The 9,197-nt window shown below is 45.8% G+C and overlaps 1 protein-coding gene and 1 long non-coding RNA gene across 2 annotated transcripts; both read left to right on the plus strand.

Annotated features, from left to right (window-relative positions):
* Nucleotides 1-650: 650 nt before the first annotated feature.
* On the plus strand, nucleotides 651-1,924 carry HS3ST1 (heparan sulfate-glucosamine 3-sulfotransferase 1). The gene has a single exon (XM_036420432.2). It carries the CDS (start codon nucleotides 652-654, stop codon nucleotides 1,594-1,596), a length of 945 nt encoding a protein of 314 aa, XP_036276325.1. The 5' UTR covers nucleotide 651; the 3' UTR covers nucleotides 1,597-1,924.
* An 800-nt stretch (nucleotides 1,925-2,724) lies between these two features.
* On the plus strand, nucleotides 2,725-8,994 carry LOC118708907. Its single transcript, XR_004984759.2, has 2 exons — nucleotides 2,725-3,224; nucleotides 3,458-8,994. It is a non-coding gene; the product is annotated as an uncharacterized LOC118708907 (long non-coding RNA).
* The last annotated feature ends 203 nt before the right edge of the window (nucleotides 8,995-9,197 follow it).

The raw sequence follows: 9,197 nt of genomic DNA on the forward strand, positions 1-9,197 counted from the left end.
TCAGGAGCCCTTGGTGGAAGGGAAGTGGGGGTGGGCAGGGAGCAGGAACAATGTCTGCTCCTCTATCACCTCCTCTTGGGCCTGGGGCTAGGTGTTTGTTGAAGTCAGAAAGGCCTTTCCAACCCTTTCCTTTACAGCGAGTTTGGCAAACTATGGCTGCAGAGCCAAGCCGCCCCCCCCCATCCCCCCTTGCAAACATAGAACGAAGTATATACATTATTGGAAAACAAAATAAAAAATAATATTTAAAGTTGTATTAGGACACAACCACACCCATTCCTTTGTGTATTGTCCTTGTGTATTGTCCATGCTCTAAAGCAAAACAGCATTCTTGGAGTTGCCATGGAGACTGTATGCCCCTAAGCCTAAACCATCCCTGCTTGGTCCTACACAGACATGTGGCCCAGGCCCCTCTTCCCAGGTCAGGAGCCTGAGAGCCTCAGAGAGGGTGGCTGCCCTGCACAAGGCTGCAGAGTGGTCTGCTCCATGATGCCCGTGGACTTGGGGTTAACATCTTCCCTTCTTTGTTTCCTAGTAATCTGCTGCCCGCTGTGCCCATGTGTCCGTGACCAGGAGGCTTTTCCTGCAGCGGCGCTTCATGCCCCAGCGACGCCCGGCCTAGCGAAGCCCCCGCGGTGTCCGGTGTCCGGCATGGCCACGCTGCTGCTGGGCGTGGCGCTGCTGGCGGCACAGCTCCAGCTTGTGCCTTCCCGCCCAGGCAGCGCGCCCTGGGCGGACCCCGGAGCCCAGGAGCCGGTGTGGAAAGCAGCCACCCTGCTGGACCAGGCCCCCCCGGATGGCGCTGTGGCCCCCAACGGCTCTGCCAGGCAGCTCCCGCACACCATCATCATCGGCGTGCGCAAGGGCGGCACCCGTGCGCTGCTGGAGATGCTCAGCCTGCACCCCGACGTGGCGGCCGCCGAGAACGAGGTGCACTTCTTCGACTGGGAGGAGCACTACCGCCAGGGCCTGGGCTGGTACCTCAGCCAGATGCCCCTGTCCGCCCCGCACCAGCTCACCGTGGAGAAGACCCCCGCGTACTTCACGTCGCCCAAAGTGCCTGCGCGGGTGCACGGCATGAACCCGGCCCTGCGGCTGCTGCTCATCCTGCGGGACCCGTCGGAGCGCGTGCTGTCGGACTACACGCAGGTGCTGTACAATCACGTGCAGAAGCGCAAGCCCTACCCGTCCATCGAGGAGGTCCTGGTGCGGGGCGGCCGGCTCAACGTGGACTACAAGGCGCTCAACCGCAGCCTCTACCACGTGCACCTGCGCAACTGGCTGCGCTTCTTCCCGCTGCACCGCATCCACATCGTGGACGGCGACCGCCTCATCAGGGACCCCTTCCCCGAGATCCAGAAGGTGGAGCGGTTCCTGAGGCTGTCCCCTCAGATCAACGCCTCAAACTTCTACTTCAACAAGACCAAGGGCTTCTACTGCCTGCGGGACGGCGGGCGGGACCGCTGCTTGCACGAGTCCAAAGGCCGGGCGCACCCCCAGGTGGACCCCAAACTCCTCCATAAACTGCACGAGTATTTCCACGAGCCGAACAAGAAGTTCTTCGAGCTCGTGGGCAGGACCTTTGACTGGCACTGATTGGCAATAAGCTAGGCTCCGAACCTTTTCCGATACTGTAAGTTCTGGTGTGTACATCTTAGGGGGTGGGGAGAAGACGTTTGAAAAGGCATTTAAGCTATAATTTATTTGTAAGATCCATAAATGACTTCTGTACAGTATTAGATTCACAATGGCCATATATACTAGGTATATTTTTCTACTTGTTAAATCGAGGGCATTTTGTATTGTTTTTTCATGGTTGTTAACATTGTGTAATATTATGTCTCTATATGAAGGAACTAAAAGATCTCACTGCAAAAAAAGAAATGATAATAAATTCTGGAGACGCTGTCTTTTTGGAATATAATTAACTTGCCCCTGACTCAAAATAGCTGTCCATGTCGCACCCATTAGAGAATCCATAGCCCTTTGTTACTAAACAAAACAAAACAAAACAAAACAAAAACAAGTTTTGACGGATATTATGTTCGTCTTTCCTCCTTTCTTTCCTTCATTGCTCTTTTTTTAATTTTGACTGTCTTGCTGTGGTCATCAGATTTCCTTTTTTTTTTTTTTTTTTTAACTTTATCTTCACTGAGACCCCCTGTTATTTTTAGGAGGCAGTTTTGCCATTCCTGACTTCAGCACATATCTAAGTGTGGATATTAATTCCATGTGAACTCCAGGTGGACAAAGCAATATTAACAACTGGTCAGAAGCTCCCTGTGATACGCCTGTGGTGCAGAGGGAGGGTACTTGTAGAAATACCGGAGGTGGGCGAAACCTGCAATAAAGTGCTGTAAAGCATCTGCCTTCGGAATAACCTTGGGACTCTGTTTACAGCCCCAGGTGGCAATGGGTCTCTGCAGAGCCACTTAGAATAGAAAAGACGCATTGCAAAAATCTATGTGTCCCAGACTTGAAGATTCTGGGGAAAGCTGGTTAAAGGGGAAGCCTTTGGCTTAGGTTGGTGTCTGACTATCTATCTCTTGAAAGCTCACAATGCATTTGTAGAGACATATGCTAAATGTTTTGAGACAGAGATATGTATATGTTTAGTAACCACCTCTTAACTTGGAGACCTGAATATGGGAAAAATGTAAACTTCAAGGGCTAAAATTAAAAATATATATATATTATTTTTATATAATATATATATATATATATATAAAAGAAAAGCACAAACTGGAGGGTAGTGCAGAAGGAGCCCTGCCCACCTGTGCCCAGATGTGAGAACCCTATTTCAGTTTGACTTCTGCCCAAACAGCTGGTCCATTGGAGGAGCCTCAGTTTCCTTTGCTGTCTTCCTTCAGTGGGCTTTTTACAGGATTAAATATATTGTGTGCGTTATTTCTCATGGAAGCAAAATGTATTCATTATGGTAAAACAAAAACTACAATTAGGCAAAATAAAGCCATTTCCTGACATAGTTAAACTCAGGCAAAAGAGTTGAAATGAACAGGATGGATCATTTTCTGCAAACAGGACCTCATTGAAATGTTACCCCACACCACCTCAGGAAGGGAGGGAATCATTATGGCAGATTCAAAAAAGAGGAAACAGGCACAGAGAAGATAAAGACTGTGCCCAAGTTCACTCTGACTGTAAGTCAGCTAAGCTTGGAGTCCTTGCATGGCTAAAGCACACAATTCATTTCTTACTACACAGTTCTTTTTTTAAAAAAATATATTTTATTGATTTTTTTCAGAGAGGAAGAGGGAGGGATAGAGAGTCAGAAACATCGATGAGAGAGAATCATTGATCAGCTGCCTCTTGAACACCTCCTTCTGGGGATGTGCCCACAACCAAGGTACATGCCCTTGACTGGAATAGAACATGGGACCTTTCCGTCCGCAGGCCGACGCTCTATCCACTGAGCCAATCGGTTTCGGCTACACAGTTCTTTCTGAACTCAGACTAAAGGGCCCAGATTGAGGCAAGTTCTTCCCTATTTAACCTGCAGAATCCTTCCCTGGTGCCAAAGGTCTTCCATCCTGGGAGGTGTGAGTGAGTCACAGGGGAGGGGCAAGAATGAGCCTGTGTTCTCAGGAGTGCTATTAGCAAAGTGAGTCACCGTGGTTCTGTATCAGCCTCTGCAGCGGGGCCTCACCTTCGCATGGCCCCCGCCCCACCCCAGGCCCTGCCTGGCTATCTGAGAGAAGGTCCTCCCTCTTCTTCAGAACCCACTGAGGTTGTCAGTGACCTCAGCTCCCAAAGGGTGCGTCACAAATCCTTGTGGCAGGACTCCCCTTTGCACCGCAGTCTGCACAGCACTTCCCTATGAAGTACATCACTGGATATTGCTTTCCTCCACCTCCTTTAAGAGCTGAAGAAACAAGAGGCCCCGAAAGGTTAAATCGAGTTTCCAAGGCTGCCCGGAAATTTGGCGACCATGGAGACCCTAGTGTGAGTTTTCCGACTCCCAAGAGGATGGCTTTTGCAAAATACCTATGAATGCCTGTGTGCTCATAGGGATGGTATGCTTGAGGCTTGGAGTGTTGGGTAGGAATGGAGGAAGGAAGGACCAAGCACCAGGAACATGGGGTGGGCACAGCTGATGGTGGGAGTGGTCTAGTATAAAATGGTCAGTGGGTATAAATTCAATAATTGGTCTTAACTAAGGATATTTTCATGGAGGTGGACCACGGGAAAGGGGTTGGAGTCCTACTGGCTATGTCTGTCTGGAAGGTACAAGGATTCAGAGCCGTGGCTGCAGACCTAACCCAGGCGCTTAGATCTCATCTGAACACTGTCCAATTCAGAGGATGCCCTGCACTTGACCTGTGCCTGCCAAATGTCATGACTCAGAAACCTGGTCCCTTCCCAAACACACCTAATACCAATTTTATTAACAAAGAGAGAGATGCCAACTGGACAGAGTGAGGTTCCTGTCCGAACCGGTCAGGCCCAGGGCAACCCAAGGCCTCCAGGTGGGGTCCTTTGGGAGAGGTGGCTGAGAGCAGCTGAATGGAGCCTCAGCTATTATACATAGACTATTCACAGCACTTGAAGCTTCTGAGTCAAGACAGAGCCTGCCCACTCTCTCTCCAGGATTCAGATAGAGCTGAAATCCTGTTAAGTTGTTATCAGCTCACAGCCTGAACATTTCCTCATTCAGCAAAAATGATGCTGCGCCTCTGAGTGCAGGGTGCTTGCTCCGTCTGTCCCAGGAGACTAAAGGGAGGAGTAAGAAGAGGAGGCCAATGCCCAGGGTGCCTACTGCTTACAGAGGAATCAGGAATCACAACCAAGAGTTCAAACTTTCATTAAAATTGTATTTTTCTTTGGAGCCTCCACCCTGCACTTAATGTGTTATTAAGCCCTTAAAAAAATAAAGGAAAATTCAGCAACAAGAATTAATACTTATTAACTCTCTTGGGTTTAAATTAAACACACACACACACACACACACACACACACACACACTCGTGCGTGCGTGCATGCATGTGAATCATGAAGGTAGGGGAAATGACATTGTGAACTGGCCAATACTTTCTCATTTAATTTAGGAGTAATTAGTCCCATTACAGAGAGGAGAAAGTGAGGTAAAATAAATGGACCTCCCTTGCTGCTTTCAAAGAAAGACAGGGCTGCTACTCGTGATAGAGGAATAGTTATCCCAGAGATGGGAAATGGCAGCCTTCAGGATCATAAGCAGCAGGTGAGAAATGGCAGCTATGTCACTTTTAATGCCATTATTTAGGAGTAGTGACAGATGAACAATCTTCCCAAAGGTTGCCTGGCAGAGCTATGACCCAGAACAATTAGAACTGATGACCCACAGGGACCCTGCTATTTCTATGCAGAAGCTTCTTGAAAGATATGCTAGTGAGTCAGAGAGTGGATGGTGGTGGATGGAACCAGAGCAGGACATTCTATACAAGGACAGCTAGAGGAATCAGGACAGTGGTGATGAGAAAGTGGAAGGAGCTGGGGGACATGCAAGCAAGAGACCTGTCTACCTGACATGCAAATAGGTTAAACGCACTGAGAACTCACTATCCATCAGACATTTGTGGCCTTGACATCTGCTTTCCAAATGATGGTAGCTTACTTAGCAAGCACCCGAGCGTTCTGTCTCCTGTGCAGGTGTGTCTGTCACATAAAAATAACTATCATTTATTGCACACCAGCTATGTGCTTGGTATTTTAAATATATTGCTCCTAATCCTCATGACAGCTCTAAATAGGAAATGGCATGGTACTAATTTTAGAGGCAGAAACTCAAACTATGAGATTAAAGGTTTTGCCCATGATGGTGGAGCCACTGATAGTTAGAACTAGAATTTAGTCTCCAGCATCCTTTTCCTGCTGCAATAAAGTCTACACAGTTGTAGATAAGGGGAATAAGAAGTTTTGCATGAGCCTCTATCTGCCTATGAGGTAAAAGCCTTTAAGGGAAATGATGGACATCCAGGATGTGGGGATACACAGAAAGGTTTATACCAGATCACAACATCTTCAAGCAAAAGAATGGCTGGGACAGGCTATAACTGGTGCCTGACAAAACATGTTCCTTACTGGAAGAAGTTCATGGGCTTGAGCTAGGGAGCAAAGCAACACATCCCTTCAAATAGTCAACAACAGGACCAAGCTACAGATACTCTGGTTGATTTGCTTTACTGAAGTTTTTGATGTAAGAAACGGTCTTGGTTCCTCATTCTCATATCAAGATCCATTTCCCCCCAATTTCCCAGTTAGGTAACTTGAGAGAAAAAGTAGTTAAGCCAAGAGACCTGGGGGTGAATCTTGACTCTACTGATTTATTACAGACCATGTAGGCTTAAGGTTCACATTCTCAGAATTTCACAATTTTCTTGTCATCTTAATGGGCTGGTATTCACTTAACTGTGTTTGGGGGGACATTAAATACATTCCAGAAGGTAGACTATAGGTTCATTGGGTATGTGGCTTAGTGCCTAAGAGTGTTTCGGTCTTTGGCAGACAAACCCAAACTGGTTTTAAACCAGAGAGCAGGTACCTATTACCTTTGTTTCTCCATCCACTTCCACTATGGAACTGCAGCCATCACTAGGAATGACCCATCCAGATCCCATTTACCAGGGAAGTATTCCCACCCCACAACCAGGAGAGTTTGCAGCTAACAGCTCACCCTGTACTGTTTTCTGGGGAATTTCCTTTAGTCAGCAGAAGTTGCCTTACCAGGAGGTACCTTAGAAGTTAGGTCCACCATGTTCTCCATTTTCCTTGGGGTTTCCTGTGACTAATGATTGATGTGAGAAGAAAGGTTGGGCTGTGGGATAGCAGCCCAGCATCCTAGTCTCTGGGCAAGACAATCTCTATTATACATCAACCCATGTTCCAGATTTCCTTATGGATCAGGCTGAGGCCTGAACTCTCCTTTATCCTGTCTCCCTATTCCCTTGCCCATATCTTCTGTAATCTCCTTCCCAGCAAATGACTTGCCAAAGAATATAGAATTCTGCATCTCAGGTTTTGCTTCTAGAGCATCTGATCTAAGATAGTCAACTTGCAAAAGTGTCTTATTCTCCCTGAATTTCAGAGATGAGAACTCTGAATTTACTTCCTAATACTTTCTACATTGCATTTTTTGTTGTCTAATTACTGTCTACCTCCCCACCAGACAGTTTGCTCTCCAGGTAGAAACCAGTGCTTCACAGTTCTTTACCTGCAGAAGACACCAGTTGATAGTGTTGATTGAAGTAATATTCCTTATTTATCAGTGATTTTGCTGCAGTAGGAAAAATGACAAAGGCTATGTAGATTTGGTTTCCAGTTAGGTGTGGCTGTGTAAGAAACCATCCCAAAATTTGGTGATTTAATGTAACAATCTAGTAACTTTCATAGTTTTCTATGCGGAGCTTAGCACAGCTGGGAAGCTCTTGTTTGGCTGCTCACCTGGTTGTAGCCAAATGATGGCTAGTACTGAAGTTGTCTGAAGGTTGGGGATCCAAGATGGCTCCTCTGATTACATGTCTGATGCCTCAGGTAGGGTGACTGAAACACCTGGGGGCTGTTTGGCATCATTCTCTCTTTTTCTCTCCATGTGGCCACTTGGGCTTCCTCCCAGCATGGCAGACTTGGTGTCATTAGTGGGACTTAGGATATGGCAGCTGGCTTTCTCCAGGGTGAATGCCCCTAAAGACCAAAGCAGAAGTTGCAAGTGATGCAAAGTGAGACTATTGCCACATTTTATTGTTTCAGTGAAACAATTGAATCTGCCAGCCCAGATTCAGTGCAGGAAAGGACCACATGAGGAGCTGAACCACCACAATGTGGAAGACTGGTTCACTGTTGGGCCCTCTTTAGAGACGAGGTGATTGTTCCTTTACAAATAAAATGGACAGAACACCTGCTGAATGGACCTTTGATCATACTTAAAAAGGACATTAATACTGGTGTACGCTCTCATGAGTCCATTATACTAATACAAGCTGTCATTATTATAAGTCCTTGGGCCTGCTATGTAATTTCAACTATTTTGACCTAAGGCATTTGACTATATTCAGTCCAATAATTTGATAACATGTGTCAGTAAGTAATTTTGCCAACACCTCTTGTCCCAATTGTAGAATACAGCCACAGACAATGTGATGCTTTCCCTGTATTTTGTTTTAGCCCAACCAAACCGTCTGAGAAAAAGGTGCACTTGGAACAAAGTGTAAACTGAGGTCAGCTTGGCAGACTTTGTCTTGTGCAGGCACAAACCCTGGCAGACCTACAAACCTCTTAGATAATTTGTCAAACATGAAAGAGTGTCGCTGAGACTTTTCACACTGCATGATAAAAGCTAAATACAGCGCTCAAAAAAGGAAGCATGGCAAATTCTATTTCCATTTCCCATAATTTGGAAGTTCTATCTTTAGTAGCAATTTACATTTTCCACACAATTAAAGACTGTACCTATTCTAATTTACACTTCAAGTATCCAATTCAGCTGTGATTTGCATTTTTTCTCTATTTATCTGTTTATCTGCTTCCCAGTGAGAAAGCTGGGCTTTGAATCTTGACATTATCAGTTAAAACGTGGGTAACACTGGACACACTTGATTAACCATTTCAGAGAGTCAGTTGGCTCATATATTAAATGGAAATAAGACAATATTTAAGGAGTTATTGTGCATCATAAAGGCTCTGAGCACAGCCAGGCACAAAGTCCTGCAATACTAGTACATGTGCACTCATTGTCTTTTAATGCACTTTCTGTGGACACATCTGGAGGGTCTGTGAATAGGAATTCACTATAGGTATTATAACAGTTCTTCAGCTATCACTGTCTATTGTAAATGTCAAGGTCAACACATTCAAAATCAATTAGATTTGTTTTTTGTTTTTTGTGTGTACCTCTAAACAAACTTTCATATAAATCCAAGCCACCAACAAACACAATTTTTCAGATAATTGTCTGGTGATAAAGATCTTTATGTTTTTCTGAAATATTCAAATGAAGAAGAAGAAGAAGAAGAAGAAGAAGAAGAAGAAGAAGAAGAAGAAGAAGAAGAAGAAGAAGAAGAAGAAGAGAAGAAGAAGAGAAGAAGAGAAGGAGGAGGAGGAGGAGGAGGAGGAGGAGGAGGAGGAGGAGGAGGAGGAGAAGGAGAAGGAGGAGGAGGAGGAGGAGGAGGAGGAGAAGGAAAGTTGAACGGTTTCTTTTTTCCTTT

The sequence above is a fragment of the Pipistrellus kuhlii genome, unplaced genomic scaffold (genome assembly GCF_014108245.1).
Source record: "Pipistrellus kuhlii isolate mPipKuh1 unplaced genomic scaffold, mPipKuh1.p scaffold_m20_p_1, whole genome shotgun sequence".
NCBI lineage: Eukaryota > Metazoa > Chordata > Mammalia > Chiroptera > Vespertilionidae > Pipistrellus > Pipistrellus kuhlii.